The 20,218-nt window shown below is 44.2% G+C and overlaps 1 protein-coding gene across 4 annotated transcripts in view; it reads right to left on the bottom strand.

Moving 5' to 3' along the window:
• Positions 1-20,218, bottom strand: part of LOC115203335 (protein unc-13 homolog C) — a 201,369-nt gene that overhangs the window by 85,486 nt on the left and 95,665 nt on the right. For all 4 annotated transcript variants that reach the window (XM_029767944.1, XM_029767947.1, XM_029767945.1 and 1 more), the window contains 2 exons: positions 4,847-4,980; positions 3,662-3,747 (listed from right to left, as the gene is read on the bottom strand). In XM_029767944.1, the coding sequence (XP_029623804.1) occupies positions 3,662-3,747; positions 4,847-4,980 (220 nt within the window). The remainder of the gene's footprint in view (positions 1-3,661; positions 3,748-4,846; positions 4,981-20,218) is intronic.

Raw genomic sequence — 20,218 nt, 5'->3', positions numbered from 1 at the left:
CCAAGGCCTAGCAGCTGCACACAAGCCAAAGATCACCATGAGCAATGCCAAACATCGGCTGGAGTGGTGTAAAGCTCGCCGCCAGTGGAAATCCGTTCTTTGGAGTGATGAATCACACTTCACCATCTGGCAGTGATGGATGAACCTGGGTTTGGCGGAGAACGCTACCTGGCCCAATGCAAAGTGTCAACTGTAAAGTTTGATGGAGGAGGAATAATGTTCTGGGGCTGTTCTTCATGGTTTAGACGATTCTGTGCTTCCAACTTTGTGGCAACAGTTTGGGAAAGGCCCTTTCCTGTTTCAGCATGACAATGCCCCCGTGCACAAAGCGAGGCCCATACAGAAATGGTTTGTTGAGATCGGTGTGGAAGGAATTGACTGGCCTGCACAGAGCCCTGACCTCAACCCCATCGAACACCTTTGGGATGAATTGGAACGCCGACTGCGAGCCAGGCCTAATCGCCCAACATCAGTGCTTGAACTCACTAATGCTCTTGTGGCTGAATGTTCCAACATTTAGTGGAAAGCCTTCCCAGAAGAGTGGAGGCTATTATAATAGCAAAGGGGGGACCAACTCCATATTAATGCCCATGATTTTGGAATGAGATGTTCGATGAGCAGGTGTCCACATACTTTTGGTCATGTAGTGTATTTTCTGTCTTGGTTTCAAAATGTGTGCATTGTTTTTCAATTTTGGGAAAGAAAATAGTATAGTTCTCATAATGTAGGAGAAAATGCAGCTCTGTCTCGACCTCTCTGAGGGCAGAGTGAACACAACCTGTCCTCACTGGGTAGCCAGATTTGTCTGTGACGGACGGTTTCTATGGACAGGCTGTTCTCACTTAGTCTCTCTCCATCTCTCTCCATCTCTCTCTCTCCATCTCTCTCCATCCCTCTCCATCTCTCTCCATCTCTCTTCAAATCTCTCTCCATCTCTCTCCATCTCTCTCCATCTCTCTCCATCTCTCTCCATCTCTCTCCATCTCTCTCTCAAACACAACATGAACTGCCGCCTGCCTTTACATTGAAACTGTTGCTCTATCAGCAACTCTCTCTCACACAAACTGACTTGGGATGTTCTGGTTATGTGCATGCTAGGGTGTGTGTGTGTGTGTGTGTGTGTGTTTGCATGCGTGCGTGCATGTGTATGTAGTTATTGTATATAAATGAATGAGGATAATGCAGTGGGATAGTGCTTAACCCTTTGACATGTACGAACACACGGGTGTGATCATTCTACAGTGGTCCCTGCAGCGTACGCTCAAACCGCTGTGATCATTCTACAGTGGTCCCTGCAGCGTACGCTCAAACCGCTGTGATCATTCTACAGTGGTCCCTGCAGCGTACGCTCAAACCGCTGTGATCATTCTACAGTGGTCCCTGCATTGTGCGCTCAAACCGCTGTGATTAGAACACTTGTTTAGAACGTTCAGTTAGGATTGACACAACAGTCAGCGTTTGAGCCACATAGTTTTTTTCACAGAAACACAGTCTTCACAACGTTATGTCATCCATGTGAATGGCTAACACAATTCTCATCCAAACCGGAAAATGTCAGCTACATTAGTCCTAGCGCTAACTGAGGAAAGAGTGACCTAACACAAGCGGTCATATTTAGCTAACTCTCGGCTGACAGAAACCGTAATTAGCTAATAGCAATTACTATTTACAATTCATCATATCACGGGTGACCTCACCAGTGATCTAAATAATTGAATAAAACGCGATGGGTATTTTGGGCGGGCCGCCATATTTGTTTTTTCATGTCAACCAAAGATAAGAGGTTGCAAGATGAGTTGGGTCTGTTTGCAGTATGCATGTTGAAGGGAAGGGGTGTCGTTTACCATCATTCACTTCCTGAAGTTTACTCAAAAGACGATTGAACCATCCCTTCACTTCATTTTGTTCTAACATCTTTGGTCTGGTCTGTATGATGTCAACAAACATGGCGCCACACATAACTGGCAATTAGCTTAGAATTAGCTCCTCATAATTAGTACAACCTTAAAAAAGATATATTTTACACACAGATTGTATTTCCATTACAATCTATGCAAGAATCGGAATGCATGATTTGTCACCAGCACTTGAAAACATGTGATTAAAACAACAAATGCATTATGCTCCATACATACATACGGTGTGCTACAGTAGCTACAATAACACGATATACAGAAACTATAATGATAACGTAATAAGGCACTTACTTTGATAGGAACGCACACACGTCCAAAGTTATTGTTAGTAGTGAAGGCAATGTGGCCTCCAGCCGGAAAATGTGCCAGGGAGGAAAAAGTTTGTTCTTGGGCTGGCTCAGTAATGTCTCAAACACAAACTGTCCACAACAGTGAAATGGGCCGAACACACCTCAATTCAAACAGTTGTTAGAAAATAAAAAAAACTTGTTAGAAAATAATTTGAAATTGACAAGTTGCTCTATAGCCAATAGATGATTAGCAGGCAGCGTACCTTGGTTTGAGGGCAGCGTGGGTGAACTGTCCTGTTGTGTAACAATCCCATTTTGGAAAAGTGCATTCTGACAGCACGCGCATAAAAAAACTCACCCTGGGGTGACCGTTAGAGATATTTGGAACTTACACGTGAAAAGGTTAAAAGGTGGACCACTGGTGAGGTCACTGCTTTCCTTTCTCCTCCAAACAGATGGAAATAACACACAATGACCTGCTTTCTTAATAGCACTGACTGGGGACATTCACACACATGCACTCACACACACAAGCACTCACACATGAAGGCAGGCAGGCAAGCTTGCAGTCATACACACACCGCCAGATGCACAGCCCCATAACAGTTCAGGTTTATTTGAGATTTATGTTCTCCATTAAAATGCATAGCTAATATAAAACCACTGAAGAATCGTGGTAAAACAAATAGCAATTATGATGTATGGGAAAGAATGCCCTAATCCAATATCTTATACCTCTGGAAATAGAACGCCTACATGCAAAACCTCAATATCCCATTATGATGCAAGCAGGTCCCATTATAATGTGATAAAACTTTGTGCTATGGTGAAACTGGTCATCTGTTCTCACAGATTTTATGTAAGAGGAGGGAGGAGGAGGACAAGGTAAGAGGAGATATGTGAGCGTGTGCAACACTGATAAGTGTCCTCCCTCCAACACGGAAACACAGACTCCCTGGAGCGACACACCCCCACTGCTCAAACCCAGTCTGACAGCAACTAAGAGGCACACACACACACACACACACACACACACACACACACACACACACACACACACACACACACACACACACACACACACAGGTCACATGCCTGCTACTCTGACTCAGGAAAACAAGTACGTAAAAACTCTGCACACACGTCATAAAGCCTGTGCGCACACACACATACACACAGACACACACACACACACGTCACACAAGCCTGCCACCATGACTCTGATTTAGATAGTAATATAAGTATAGCGTGTCCTCTGAAGGAAAGCCCTACTTTAGCTCTGGGGAAGAAAGCAGAGAGAGGTAGGGAGAGCAGAGAGAAGAGGGAGCGAGTAGAGATAGAGGCAGAGAGAGAAAGAAAGAACGAGAGAGGGAGAGACAGAGAGAGAGACAGAGAGAGAGAGCAGAGAGAAGTGACACACAGGGTTTTGACAGATCAATAGCACTTCCTACTAACCTTCCATGGCGTATTTCATGTCCAGGGCAAACAGGTTCCATATGAACTCAGCGCTGACCTTCCCCATATTCAGCTCTTGGGGAAATCTGTGGGAGGAATTACAATGGATCCACATCACACTCATTTCCTCATAATCACAAGCCTGACTGGACACTCAGACTGCCTGGTTCTGTCTCAAATAGCACCCTAATCCCTAGCTCTGGTCAGAAGGAGTGTGGAAGTGGGTTGGACAGAGAATAGGGTGTCACTGGAGATTTGGGGATAAATTGGTTGAATCTCAGAGGAAGAATTCAACTGAAGAACTAACGAGAGAGAGAGAGAGAGAGAGAGAGAGAGAGAGAGAGCGAGGGAGGGTGTTATATGTGAGAGGTGGAGAAAGGGAGACAGAGAGGTGGAGAGGGAAACATAGATAGAAAAAGAGAGATAGATGAAGGTAGAGAGGATAACAGAGAGAGATGGGGAAGTGAAGAAAGAGAAAGAAGAGCGGGAGAGAGATAGGAAGAGGTGTTTGCAGATAAATTGTTATTTTGTATATTATAGATTTCCAGTCAGCCCTTAATTGTGAAAAGTCACTGGGATAATTATCCATTCTACACATAGCGATGGAATGACAGGAATAGATGAAAGGCTTCTGGCGCAGATAAGGTCGATTTCCCTCTCAATGTGTTACTTTCCCTAATATAGCTCTCACACACAAACAAACACGAATGCGCTAACACACAAACACACACACACTAACGCAAACACTTGCGTGCGTATGTAGCACACACATGCACACAAATGCAAAACACATGCGTGTGTACATATGTATGCACACACACTAATAAGGCAGAATGTCTTGCCTTGAGAGATATTTGTGAGCTCATCCTTGAATGTTCCTCATAGCTCATGCATCTACCCCTCCCCCCAGTTGTGACACATCTAAATCACGCAAACACGCAGACTCAGATGCAGAAAGAGAGAGAGACACACACACTCTTTCTCCGTATCTCTCTTGCTTTCCCTCTCTCACTGATTTCCGTTGCTTATTCACTAGCAGTTTATGCATTCAGCTATCCCAGAGCCATTATCCCAAAATAGATCTACCACTGTGTGTGTGTGTGTGTGTGTGTGTGTGTGTGTGTGTGCGTGTGTGTGTGTGTGTGTGTGTGTGTGTGTGTGTGTGTGTGTCCATGTTGTACGTACTGGTTGATGACAGGGGTGTAGGCGGTGCGGTCCTCGTCGATCACAGACACCATGAGAGTGATGAGCTTGGGCCAGAAGTCCAGGTTCTTTATAGACGGACCCTGCTCCTCCCGGGGAAGATTCTGCTTACGGGCCTGGAGGGGGATAGAAGAAGAGGGGGGTGGAGAGAGAGAGAGACAGAGAGAGAGAGAAGCAGAGATTAAGGTTGTGGTGGAGCTCATTAATCCCAGACAGACAGACAGACAGACAGACAGACAGACAGACAGACAGACAGACAGACAGACAGACAGACAGACAGACAGACAGACAGACAGACAGACAGACAGACAGACAGACAGACAGACAGACAGACAGACAGACAGACAGACAGACAGACAGACAGACAGACAGTAGACCTCAAGTGGACTTTTACAGAGAGCAGAGAGTTTTGCATGGCAAACTAAGCCTGCAGCTCTTGTTTAATTCAAGACATGGCCTGACATCTTAAATGGAGCTGAACAGAAACCAGACAAACACAGATAAAAACTCACATTGACACATCAGCCCATCTCCTCCCAGAGCGAGTGAGTGTGTGTGTGCAGGTTGATGATGGCACGCATGCACACCCTGATTGGTTCACCCCAGTTGCTACCCTGACCTGGACCTGCTGTTTCACCTCTCTCTCTCCACCTCTCTCTCTCCACCTCTCTCTCTCCACCTCTCTCTCTCCACCTCTCTCTCTCCACCTCTCTCTCTCTACCTCTCTCTCTCTCTACCTCTCTTTCTCTCTACCTCTTTTTCTCTCCACCTCTTTTTCTCTCTACCTCTGAATGCTCAGTTATGAAAAGCCAAGAGACATTTTCTCCTGAGGTGCTGACCTGTTGCACGCTCAATAACCACTGTGACCCTGCTGGTCATCTATACATGTTTGAATATCTTGAAAAATGATTTGGCCTTAATGTCCATGTACCTTTATAATCTCCACCCAGCACAGCCAGAAGTGGACTGCCCCCCCCCGCCCGCAGTGCCTGGTTCCTCTCTAGGTTTCTTCCTAGGTTCCTGCCTTTCTAGATAGTTTTTCCTAGCCACCGTGCCTCTACATCCACATTGCTTGCTCTCTGGGGTATTCAGCTCGGTTTCTATAAAAGCACTTTGTGACAACTGCTGTTGTTAAAAGGGCTTTATAAATCCATTTGATAGATTGATTGATTGATGCATGTGTGTGATTGTGTGCCTGAGTGCATGTGTGTGTGTTTGGCTGCAGAGAAACACTTTTTCTAGAGCAGCCCTGCCCTTCTTCGAATGATGCTGTTGTCTTAAACACTGATTGAACTGAACTGGCTGTTTCTGCTTAATCACTTGTTATTCGGAGCACCATCTGTTCAACAAAGATAGAGATAGAACAGAACAGCATGGAAAGGGCAGTAGGAGAGTTTTAGCTGTCTGTAGACTAGTGCTGGTTTTCAGATCTGATAGTCTGTAGACTAGTACTGGTTTACAGATCTGATAGTCTGTAGACAAGTACTGGTTTACAGATCTGATAGTCTGTAGACTAGTGCTGGTGAATAATCTAACTAGTGCTGGTTTACAGATCTGATAGTTGTCTGTAGACCAGTCCTGGTAGAGTATATGATCTGATAGTAGTCTGTAGACCAGTCCTGGTACAGTATATTAGTTGATAGTTGTCTGTAGACCAGTCCTGGTACAGTATATGATCTGATAGTTGTCTGTAGACCAGTCCTGGTACAGTATATTAGTTGTTAGTTGTCTGTAGACCAGTCCTGGTACAGTATATGATCTGATAGTTGTCTGTAGACCAGTCCTGGTACAGTATATGATCTGATAGTTGTCTGTAGACCAGTCCTGGTACGGTATATGATCTGATAGTTGTCTGTAGACCAGTCCTGGTACAGTATATGATCTGATAGTAGTCTGTAGACCAGTCCTGGTACGGTATATGATCTGATAGTTGTCTGTAGACCAGTCCTGGTACAGTATACGATCTGATAGTTGTCTGTAGACCAGTCCTGGTACAGTATATGATCTGACAGTTGTCTGTAGACCAGTCCTGGTACAGTATATGATCTGATAGTTGTCTGTAGACCAGTCCTGGTTCAGTATATGATCTGATAGTTGTCTGTAGACCAGTCCTGGTACAGCATATTAGTTGATAGTTGTCTGTAGACCAGTCCTGGTACAGTATATGATCTGATAGTTGTCTGTAGACCAGTCCTGGTACAGTATATGATCTGATAGTTGTCTGTAGACCAGTCCTGGTACAGTATATGATCTGATAGTTGTCTGTAGACCAGTCCTGGTAAAGTATATTAGTTGATAGTTGTCTGTAGACCAGTCCTGGTACAGTATATGATCTGATAGTTGTCTGTAGACCAGTCCTGGTACAGTATATGATCTGATAGTTGTCTGTAGACCAGTCCTGGTACAGTATATAATCTGATAGTAGTCTGTAGACCAGTCCTGGTACAGTATATGATCTGATAGTTGTCTGTAGACCAGTCCTGGTACAGTATATGATCTGATAGTTGTCTGTAGACCAGTCCTGGTACAGTATATGATCTGATAGTTGTCTGTAGACCAGTCCTGGTACAGTATATGATCTGATAGTTGTATGTAGACCAGTCCTGGTACAGTATATGATCTGATAGTTGTCTGTAGACCAGTCCTGGTACAGTATATGATCTGATAGTTGTCTGTAGACCAGTCCTGGTAGAGTATATGATCTGATAGTTGTCTGTAGACCAGTCCTGGTACAGTATATGATCTAGCCATTCCTAGCCAACTATTACCGACGAGCAGCATTGTAGAAACTAAATACATTACAAAGGAACGTCTTGATTAGTGTTATGTTATGTTAGCTAGCTACAAAGTGGCTTTTGTATAATAGCCAACCTCTACCGACTAGCAGCACTGTAGAAACTATTACATTACAACGGAACGATTTGACTAGTGCAGTGTTAGCTAGTTAGCTACATAGCTGTCTTTGTCATAGCTTGATAATTGTGTAGTTTAGTAATTATCGAGGGTAGCTAGGTTAGCTAGCCAGCTATTTCCGTCCCCCGCGACGCCATTGTTCCATACCCAGCCAACTATTACCGACGAGCAGCATTGTAGAAACTAAATACATTACAAAGGAACGTCTTGATTAGTGTTATGTTAGCTAGCTACAAAGTTGCTTTTGTATAATAGCCAACCTCTACCGACTCGCAGCACTGTAGAAACTATTACATTACAACGGAACGACTTGATTAGTGTAGTGTTGTGTTAGTTAGCTAGCATTTTCGTCATTTTAGTCAATAAGATTTTCGCAACGCAAGCTTAACTTTCTGAACATTCGAGACGTGTAGTCCACTTGTCATTCCAATCTCCTTTGCATTAGCGTAGCCTCTTCTGTAGCTTGTCAACTATGTGTCTGTCTATCCCTGTTCTCTCCCCTCTGCACAGGCCATACAAACGCTTCACACCGCGTGGCCGCTGCCACTCTAACCTGGTGGTCCCAGCGCGCACGACCCACGTGGAGTTCCAGGTCTCCGGCAGCCTCTGGAACTGCTGAGTTCATCTCAGCCTATGCTACCCTCCAGTCCCTAGACTTCCTGGCGCTGACGGAAACATGGATTACCACAGATAACACTGCTACTCCTACTGCTCTCTCCTCGTCTGCCTACGTGTTCGCGCATACCCCTAGAGCATCGAGCCAGCGGGGTGGTGGCACTGGAATCCTCATCTCTCCCAAGTGGACATTCTCTCTTTCTCCCCTGACCCATCTGTCTATCTCCTCATTTGAATTCCATGCTGTCACAGTTACCAGCCCTTTCAAGCTTAACATCCTTATCATTTATCGCCCTCCAGGTTCCCTTGGAGAGTTCATCAATGAGCTTGATGCCTTGATAAGTTCCTTCCCTGAGGATGGCTCACCTCTCACAGTTCTGGGTGACTTTAACCTCCCCACGTCTACCTTTGACTCATTCCTCTCTGCCTCCTTCTTTCCACTCCTCTCCTCTTTTGACCTCACCCTCTCACCTTCCCCCCCTACTCACAAGGCAGGCAATACGCTTGACCTCATCTTTACTAGATGCTGTTCTTTCACTAATCTCATTGCAACTCCTCTCCAAGTCTCCGACCACTACCTTGTATCCTTTTCCCTCTCGCTCTCATCTAACACTTCTCACTCTGCCACTACTCGGATGGTATTGCGCTGTCCCAACCTTCGCTCTCTCTCTCCCGCTACTCTCTCCTCTTCCATCCTATCATCTCTTCCCTCTGCTCAAACCTTCTCCAACCTATCTCCTGATTCTGCCTCCTCAACCCTCCTCTCCTCCCTTTCTGCATCCTTTGATTTTCTCTGTCCCCTATCCTCCAGGCCGGCTCGGTCCTCCACTCCTGCGCCGTGGCTCGACGACTCACTGCGAGCTCACAGAACAGGGCTCCGGGCAGCCGAGCGGAAATGGAGGAAAACTCGCCTCCCTGCGGACCTGGCATCCTTTCACGCCCTCCTCTCTACATTTTCCTCTTCTGTCTCTGCTGCTAAAGCCACTTTCTACCACTCTAAATTCCAAGCATCTGCCTCTAACCCTAGGAAGCTCTTTGCTACCTTCTCCTCCCTCCTGAATCCTCCTCCCCCTCCCCCCCCTCCTCTCTCTCTGCGGATGACTTCGTCAACCATTTTGAAAAGAAGGCTGACGACATCCGATCCTCGTTTGCTAAGCCAAACGACACCGCTGGTCCTGCTCACACTGCCCTACCCTGTGCTTTGACCTCTTTCTCCCCTCTCTCTCCAGATGAAATCTCGCGTCTCGTGACGGCCGGCCGCCCAACAACCTGCCCACTTGACCCTATCCCCTCCTCTCTTCTCCAGACCATTTCCGGAGACCTTCTCCCCTACCTCACCTCGCTCATCAACTCATCCTTGACCGCTGGCTTCGTCCCTTCCGTCTTCAAGAGAGCGAGAGTTGCACCCCTTCTGAAAAAACCTACACTCGATCCCTCCGATATAAACAACTACAGACCAGTATCCCTTCTTTCTGTTCTCTCCAAAACTCTTGAACGGGCCGTCCTTGGCCAGCTCTCCTGCTATCTCTCTCAGAATGACCTTCTTGATCCTAATCAGTCAGGTTTCAAGACTGGGTATTAAACTGAGACTGCTCTTCTCTGTGTCACGGAGGCTCTCCGCACTGCTAAAGCTAACTCTCTCTCCTCTGCTCTCATCCTTCTAGACCTATCTGCTGCCTTTGATACTGTGAACCATCAGATCCTCCTCTCCACCCTCTCCGAGCTGGGCATCTCCGGCGCGGCCCACGCTTGGATTGCGTCCTACCTGACAGGTCGCTCCTACCAGGTGGCGTGGCGAGAATCTGTCTCCGCACCACGTGCTCTCACCACTGGTGTCCCCCAGGGCTCTGTTCTAGGCCCTCTCCTATTCTCACTATACACCAAGTCACTTGGCTCGGTCATATCCTCACAAGGTCTCTCCTATCCTTGCTATGCAGACGACACACAATTAATCTTCTCCTTTCCCCCTTCTGATAACCAGGTGGCGAATCGCATCTCTGCATGTCTGGCAGACATATCAGTGTGGATGACGGCTCACCACCTCAAGCTGAACCTCGGCAAGACGGAGCTGCTCTTCCTCCCGGGGAAGGACTGCCCGTTCCATGATCTCACCATCACGGTTGACAACTCCCTTGTGTCCTCCTCCCAGAGTGCTAAGAACCTTGGCGTGACCCTGGACAACACCCTGTCGTTCTCCACTAACATCAAGGCGGTGACCCGATCCTGTAGGTTCATGCTCTACAACATTCGCAGAGTACGACCCTACCTCACACAGGAAGCGGCGCAGGTCCTAGTCCAGGCACTTGTCATCTCCCGTCTGGATTACTGCAACTCGCTGTTGGCCGGGCTCCCTGCCTGTGCCATTAAACCCCTACAACTCATCCAGAACGCCGCAGCCCGTCTGGTGTTCAACCTTCCCAAGTTCTCTCACGTCACCCCGCTCCTCCGCTCTCTCCACTGGCTTCCAGTTGAAGCTCGCATCCGCTACAAGTCCATGGTGCTTGCCTACGGAGCTGTGAGAGGAACGGCACCTCCGTGCCTTCAGGCTCTGATCAGGCCCTACACCCAAATAAGGGCACTGGGTTCATCCACCTCTGGCCTGCTCGCCTCCCTACCTCTGAGGAAGCACAGTTCCCGCTCAGCCCAGTCAAAACTGTTCGCTGCTCTGGCACCCCAATGGTGGACCAAGCTCCCTCACGACGCCAGGACAGCGGAGTCAATCACCACCTTCCGGTTCCGGAGACACCTGAAACCCCACCTCTTTAAGGAATACCTGGGATAGGATAAAGTAATCCTTCTAACCCCCCCCCCAAAGATTTAGATGCACTATTGTAAAGTGGTTGTTCCACTGGATATCATAAGGTGAATGCACCGATTTGTAAGTCGCTCTGGATAAGAGCGTCTGCTAAATGACTTAAATGTAAATGTAAATGTAAATGATCTGATAGTTGTCTGTAGACCAGTCCTGGTACAGTATATGATCTGATAGTTGTCTGTAGACCAGTCCTGGTACAGTATATGATCTGATAGTTGTCTGTAGACCAGTCCTGGTACAGTATATGATCTGATAGTTGTCTGTAGACCAGTCCTGGTACAGTATATGATCTGATAGTAGTCTGTAGACCAGTCCTGGTACAGTATATGATCTGATAGTTGTCTGTAGACCAGTCCTGGTACAGTATATGATCTGATAGTTTTCTGTAGACCAGTCCTGGTACAGTATATTAGTTGATAGTTGTCTGTAGACCAGTCCTGGTACAGTATATGATCTGATAGTTGTCTGTAGACCAGTCCTGGTACAGTATATGATCTGATAGTTGTCTGTAGACCAGTCCTGGTACAGTATATTACTTGATAGTTGTCTGTAGACCAGTCCTGCTACAGTATATGATCTGATAGTTGTCTGTAGACAAGTCCTGCTACAGTATATGATCTGATAGTTGTCTGTAGACCAGTCCTGGTACAGTATATGATCTGATAGTTGTCTGTAGACCAGTCCTGGTACAGTATATGATCTGATAGTTGTCTGTAGACCAGTCCTGGTACAGTATATGATCTGATAGTAGTCTGTAGACCAGTCCTGGTACAGTATATGATCTGATAGTTGTCTGTAGACCAGTCCTGGTACAGTATATGATCTGATAGTTTTCTGTAGACCAGTCCTAGTACAGTATATTAGTTGATAGTTGTCTGTAGACCAGTCCTGGTACTGTATATGATCTGATAGTTGTCTGTAGACCAGTCCTGGTACAGTATATGATCTGATAGTTGTCTGTAGACCAGTCCTGGTACAGTATATTAGTTGATAGTTGTCTGTAGACCAGTCCTGGTACAGTATATGATCTGATAGTTGTCTGTAGACCAGTCCTGGTACAGTATATGATCTGATAGTTGTCTGTAGACCAGTCCTGGTAAAGTATATGATCTGATAGTTGTCTGTAGACCAGTCCTGGTACAGTATATTAGTTGATAGTTGTCTGTAGACCAGTCCTGGTACAGTATATGATCTGATAGTTGTCTGTAGACCAGTCCTGGTACAGTATTTGATCTGATAGTTGTCTGTAGACCAGTCCTGGTACAGTATATGATCTGATAGTTGTCTGTAGACCAGTCCTGGTACAGTATATGATCTGATAGCTGTCTGTAGACCAGTCCTGGTACAGTATATGATCTGATAGTTGTCTGTAGACCAGTCCTGGTACAGTATATTAGTTGTTAGTTGTCTGTAGACCAGTCCTGGTACAGTATATTATCTGATAGTTGTCTGTAGACCAGTCCTGGTACAGTATATGATCTGATAGTTGTCTGTAGACCAGTCCTGGTACAGTATATCAGTTGATAGTTGTCTGTAGACCAGTCCTGGTACAGTATATGATCTGATAGTTGTCTGTAGACCAGTCCTGGTACAGTATATGATCTGATAGTAGTCCGTAGACCAGTCCTGGTACAGTATATGATCTGATAGTTGTCTGTAGACCAGTCCTGGTACAGTATATGATCTGATAGTTGTCTGTAGACCAGTCCTGGTACAGTATATTAGTTGATAGTTGTCTGTAGACCAGTCCTGGTACAGTATATGATCTGATAGTTGTCTGTAGACCAGTCCTGGTACAGTATATGATCTGATAGTTGTCTGTAGACCAGTCCTGGTACAGTATATTAGTTGATAGTTGTCTGTAGACCAGTCCTGGTACAGTATATGATCTGATAGTTGTCTGTAGACCAGTCCTGGTACAGTATATGATCTGATAGTTGTCTGTAGACCAGTCCTGGTACAGTATATGATCTGATAGTTGTCTGTAGACCAGTCCTGGTACAGTATATTAGTTGTTAGTTGTCTGTAGACCAGTCCTGGTACAGTATATGATCTGATAGTTGTTTGTTGACCAGTCCTGGTACCGTATATGATCTGATAGTTGTCTGTAGACCAGTCCTGGTACAGTATATTAGTTGATAGTTGTCTGTAGACCAGTCCTGGTACAGTATATGATCTGATAGTTGTCTGTAGACCAGTCCTGGTACAGTATATGATCTGATAGTTGTCTGTAGACCAGTCCTGGTACAGTATATTAGTTGATAGTTGTCTGTAGACCAGTCCTGGTACAGTATATGATCTGATAGTTGTCTGTAGACCAGTCCTGGTACAGTATTTGATCTGATAGTTGTCTGTAGACCAGTCCTGGTACAGTATATGATCTGATAGTTGTCTGTAGACCAGTCCTGGTACAGTATGTGATCTGATAGTTGTCTGTAGACCAGTCCTGGTACAGTATATGATCTGATAGTTGTCTGTAGACCAGTCCTGGTACAGTATATTAGTTGTTAGTTGTCTGTAGACCAGTCCTGTTACAGTATATGATCTGATAGTTGTCTGTAGACCAGTCCTGGTACAGTATATTAGTTGATAGTTGTCTGTAGACCAGTCCTGGTACAGTATATGATCTGATAGTTGTCTGTAGACCAGTCCTGGTACAGTATATGATCTGATAGTTTGTCTGTAGACCAGATCCTGGTACAGTATGTGATCTGATAGTGTCTGTAGACCAGTCCTGGTACAGTATATGATCTGATAGTTGTCTGTAGACCAGTCCTGGTACAGTATATTAGTTGATAGTTGTCTGTAGACCAGTCCTGTACAGTATATTAGTTGATAGTTGTCTGTAGACCAGTCCCTGGTACAGTATATTAGTCTGATAATTGTCTGTAGACCAGTCCTGTACAGTATATGATCTGATAGTTGTCTGTAGACCAGTCCTGGTTACAGTATTGATCTGATAGTTGTCTGTAGACCAGTCCCTGGTACAGTATATTAGATTGTTAGTTGCTGTAGACCAGTCCTGTACAGTATATGATCTGATAGTTGTCTGTAGACCAGTCCTGTACAGTATATTAGTTGGATCAGTTGTCTTAGACCCAGTCCTGTACAGTATATGATCTGATAGTTGTCTGTATACCAGTCTGGTACAGTATATGATCTGATAGTTGTCTGTAGACCAGTCCTGGTACAGTATATGATCTGATAGTTGTCTGTAGACCAGTCCTGGTACAGTATATGATCTGATAGTTGTCTGTAGACCAGTCCTGGTACAGTATATGATCTGATAGTTGTCTGTAGACCAGTCCTGGTACAGTATTTGATCTGATAGTTGTCTGTAGACCAGTCCCTGGTACAGTATATTAGTTGTTAGTTGTCTGTAGACCAGTCCTGGTACAGTATATGATCTGATAGTTGTTTGTTGACCAGTCCTGGTACCGTATATGATCTGATAGTTGTCTGTAGACCAGTCCTGGTACAGTATATTAGTTGATAGTTGTCTGTAGACCAGTCCTGGTACAGTATATGATCTGATAGTTGTCTGTAGACCAGTCCTGGTACAGTATATGATCTGATAGTTGTCTGTAGACCAGTCCTGGTACAGTATATTAGTTGATAGTTGTCTGTAGACCAGTCCTGGTACAGTATATGATCTGATAGTTGTCTGTAGACCAGTCCTGGTACAGTATTGATCTGATAGTTGTCTGTAGACCAGTCCTGGTACAGTATATGATCTGATAGTTGTCTGTAGACCAGTCCTGGTACAGTATGTGATCTGATAGTTGTCTGTAGACCAGTCCTGGTACAGTATATGATCTGATAGTTGTCTGTAGACCAGTCCTGGTACAGTATATTAGTTGTTAGTTGTCTGTAGACCAGTCCTGTTACAGTATATGATCTGATAGTTGTCTGTAGACCAGTCCTGGTACAGTATATTAGTTGATAGTTGTCTGTAGACCAGTCCTGGTACAGTATATGATCTGATAGTTGTCTGTAGACCAGTCCTGGTACAGTATATGATCTGATAGTTGTCTGTAGACCAGTCCTGGTACAGTATATGATCTGATAGTTGTCTGTAGACCAGTCCTGGTACAGTATATGATCTGATAGTTGTCTGTAGACCAGTCCTGGTACAGTATATTAGTTGATAGTTGTCTGTAGACCAGTCCTGGTACAGTATATTAGTTGATAGTTGTCTGTAGACCAGTCCTGGTACAGTATATGATCTGATAATTGTCTGTAGACCAGTCCTGGTACAGTATATGATCTGATAGTTGTCTGTAGACCAGTCCTGGTACAGTATATGATCTGATAGTTGTCTGTAGACCAGTCCTGGTACAGTATATTAGTTGTTAGTTGTCTGTAGACCAGTCCTGGTACAGTATATGATCTGATAGTTGTCTGTAGACCAGTCCTGGTACAGTATATTAGTTGATAGTTGTCTGTAGACCAGTCCTGGTACAGTATATGATCTGATAGTTGTCTGTAGACCAGTCCTGGTACAGTATATGATCTGATAGTTGTCTGTAGACCAGTCCTGGTACAGTATATGATCTGATAGTTGTCTGTAGACCAGTCCTGGTACAGTATATGATCTGATAGTGTTCTGTAGACCAGTCCTGGTACAGTATATGATCTGATAGTTGTCTGTAGACCAGTCCTGGTACAGTATATGATCTGATAGTTGTCTGTAGACCAGTCCTGGTACAGTATATTAGTTGATAGTTGTCTGTAGACCAGTCCTGGTACAGTATATTAGTTGATAGTTGTCTGTAGACCAGTCCTGGTACAGTATATGATCTGATAGTGTCTGTAGACCAGTCCTGGTACAGTATATGATCTGATAGTTGTCTGTAGACCAGTCCTGGTACAGTATATGATCTGATAGTTGTCTGTAGACCAGTCCTGGTACAGTATATTAGTTGTTAGTTGTCTGTAGACCAGTCCTTGTACAAGTATATGATCTGATAGTTGTCTGTAGACCAGTCCTGGTACAGTATATTAGTTGATAGTTGTCTGTAGACCAGTCCTGGTACAGTATATGATCTGATAGTTGTCTGTAGACCAGTCCTGGTACAGTATATGATCTGATAGTTGTCTGTAGACCAGTCCTGGTACAGTATATGATCTGATAGTTGTCTGTAGACCAGTCCTGGTACAGTATATGATCTGATAGTTGTCTGTAGACCAGTCCTGGTACAGTATATTAGTTGATAGTTGTCTGTAGACCAGTCCTGGTACAGTATATTAGTTGATAGTTGTCTGTAGACCAGTCCTGGTACAGTATATGATCTGATAATTGTCTGTAGACCAGTCCTGGTACAGTATATGATCTGATAGTTGTCTGTAGACCAGTCCTGGTACAGTATATGATCTGATAGTTGTCTGTAGACCAGTCCTGGTACAGTATATTAGTTGTTAGTTGTCTGTAGACCAGTCCTGGTACAGTATATGATCTGATAGTTGTCTGTAGACCAGTCCTGGTACAGTATATTAGTTGATAGTTGTCTGTAGACCAGTCCTGGTACAGTATATGATCTGATAGTTGTCTGTAGACCAGTCCTGGTACAGTATATGATCTGATAGTTGTCTGTAGACCAGTCCTGGTACAGTATATGATCTGATAGTTGTCTGTAGACCAGTCCTGGTACAGTATATGATCTGATAGTTGTCTGTAGACCAGTCCTGGTACAGTATATGATCTGATAGTTGTCTGTAGACCAGTCCTGGTACAGTATATGATCTGATAGTTGTCTGTAGACCAGTCCTGGTACAGTATATTAGTTGTTAGTTGTCTGTAGACCAGTCCTGGTACAGTATATGATCTGATAGTTGTTTGTTGACCAGTCCTGGTACCGTATATGATCTGATAGTTGTCTGTAGACCAGTCCTGGTACAGTATATTAGTTGATAGTTGTCTGTAGACCAGTCCTGGTACAGTATATGATCTGATAGTTGTCTGTAGACCAGTCCTGGTACAGTATATGATCTGATAGTTGTCTGTAGACCAGTCCTGGTACAGTATATTAGTTGATAGTTGTCTGTAGACCAGTCCTGGTACAGTATATGATCTGATAGTTGTCTGTAGACCAGTCCTGGTACAGTATATTAGTTGATAGTTGTCTGTAGACCAGTCCTGGTACAGTATATGATCTGATAGTTGTCTGTAGACCAGTCCTGGTACAGTATATGATCTGATAGTTGTCTGTAGACCAGTCCTGGTACAGTATATGATCTGATAGTTGTCTGTAGACCAGTCCTGGTACAGTATATGATCTGATAGTTGTCTGTAGACCAGTCCTGGTACAGTATATTAGTCTGAATAGTTGTCTGTAGACCAGTCCTGGTACAGTATATTAGTTGATAGTTGTCTGTAGACCAGTCCTGGTACAGTATATGATTGATAGTGTCTGTAGACCAGTCCTGGTACAGTAGTCTGATATTGTCTGTAGACCAGTCCTGGTACAGTATATGATCTGATAGTTGTCTGTAGACCAGTCCTGGTACAGTATATGATCTGATAGTTGTCTGTAGACCAGTCCTGGTACAGTATATTAGTTGTTAGTTGTCTGTAGACCAGTCCTGGTACAGTATATGATCTGATAGTTGTCTTAGACCAGTCCTGGTACAGTATATTAGTTGATAGTTGTCTGTAGACCAGTCCTGGTACAGTATATGATCTGATAGTTGTCTGTAGACCAGTCCTGGTACAGTATATGATCTGATAGTTGTCTGTAGACCAGTCCCTGGTACAGTATATGATCTGATAGTTGTCTGTAGACCAGTCCTGTACAGTATATGATCTGATAGTTGTCTGTAGACCAGTCCTGGTACAGTATATGATCTGATAGTTGTCTGTAGACCAGTCCTGGTACAGTATATTAGTTGATAGTTGTCTGTAGACCAGTCCTGGTACAGTATATTAGTTGATAGTTGTCTGTAGACCAGTCCTGGTACAGTATATGATCTGATAGTTGTCTGTAGACCAGTCCTGGTACAGTATATGATCTGATAGTTGTCTGTAGACCAGTCCTGGTACAGTATATGATCTGATAGTTGTCTGTAGACCAGTCCTGGTACAGTATATTAGTTGTTAGTTGTCTGTAGACCAGTCCTGGTACAATATATGATCTGATAGTTGTCTGTAGACCAGTCCTGGTACAGTATATTAGTTGATAGTTGTCTGTAGACCAGTCCTGGTAAAGTATATGATCTGATAGTTGTCTGTAGACCAGTCCTGGTACAGTATATTAGTTGATAGTTGTCTGTAGACCAGTCCTGGTACAGTATATGATCTGATAGTTGTCTGTAGACCAGTCCTGGTACAGTATTTGATCTGATAGTTGTCTGTAGACCAGTCCTGGTACAGTATATGATCTGATAGTTGTCTGTAGACCAGTCCTGGTACAGTATATGATCTGATAGCTGTCTGTAGACCAGTCCTGGTACAGTATATGATCTGATAGTTGTCTGTAGACCAGTCCTGGTACAGTATATTAGTTGTTAGTTGTCTGTAGACCAGTCCTGGTACAGTATATTATCTGATAGTTGTCTGTAGACCAGTCCTGGTACAGTATATGATCTGATAGTTGTCTGTAGACCAGTCCTGGTACAGTATATTAGTTGATAGTTGTCTGTAGACCAGTCCTGGTACAGTATATGATCTGATAGTTGTCTGTAGACCAGTCCTGGTACAGTATTAGTCCGTAGACCAGTCCTGGTACAGTATATGATCTGATAGTTGTCTGTAGACCAGTCCTGGTACAGTATATGATCTGATAGTTGTCTGTAGACCAGTCCTGGTACAGTAGATGAGTCTGATAGTTGTCTGTAGACCAGTCCTGGTACAGTATATGAGTTGATAGTTGTCTGTAGACCAGTCCTGGTACAGTATATGATCTGATAGTTGTCTGTAGACCAGTCCTGGTACAGTATATGAGTTGATAGTTGTCTGTAGACCAGTCCTGGTACAGTATATGAGCTGATAGTTGTCTGTAGACCAGTCCTGGTACAGTATATGATCTGATAGTTGTCTGTAGACCAGTCTGGTACAGTATATGATCTGATAGTTTGTCTGTAGACCAGTCCTGGTGACAGTATAGATTGATAGTTGTCTGTAGACCAGTCGTTGTTACAGTAGTTGTTAGTTGTCTGTAGACCAGTCCTGTACAGTATATGATCGTGATATTTGTCTGTAGACCAGTCCTGGTACCGTATATGATCTGATAGTTGTCTGTAGACCAGTCTGGTACAGTATATTAGTTGATAGTTGTCTGTAGACCAGTCCTGGTACAGTATATGATCTGATAGTTGTCTGTAGACCAGTCCTGGTACAGTATATGATCTGATAGTTGTCTGTAGACCAGTCCTGGTACAGTATATTAGTTGATAGTTGTCTGTAGACCAGTCCTGGTACAGTATATGATCTGATAGTTGTCTGTAGACCAGTCCTGGTACAGTATTTGATCTGATAGTTGTCTGTAGACCTGTCCTGGTACAGTATATGATCTGATAGTTGTCTGTAGACCAGTCCTGGTACAGTATATGATCTGATAGTTGTCTGTAGACCAGTCCTGGTACAGTATATGATCTGATAGTTGTCTGTAGACCAGTCCTGGTACAGTATATTAGTTGTTAGTTGTCTGTAGACCAGTCCTGGTACAGTATATGATCTGATAGTTGTCTGTAGACCAGTCCTGGTACAGTATATTAGTTGATAGTTGTCTGTAGACCAGTCCTGGTACAGTATATGATCTGATAGTTGTCTGTAGACCAGTCCTGGTACAGTATATTAGTTGTTAGTTTTCTGTAGACCAGTCCTGGTACAGTATATGATCTGATAGTTGTCTGTAGACCAGTCCTGGTACCGTATATGATCTGATAGTTGTCTGTAGACCAGTCCTGGTACAGTATATTAGTTGATAGTTGTCTGTAGACCAGTCCTGGTACAGTATATGATCTGATAGTTGTCTGTAGACCAGTCCTGGTACAGTATATGATCTGATAGTTGT

Source organism: Salmo trutta, chromosome 12, assembly GCF_901001165.1.
Source record: "Salmo trutta chromosome 12, fSalTru1.1, whole genome shotgun sequence".
In the NCBI taxonomy this organism is placed as follows: Eukaryota; Metazoa; Chordata; class Actinopteri; order Salmoniformes; family Salmonidae; genus Salmo; species Salmo trutta.
Note: the sequence above shows the minus strand (reverse complement) of the source record. Positions and strands in the feature narration are given on the sequence as shown.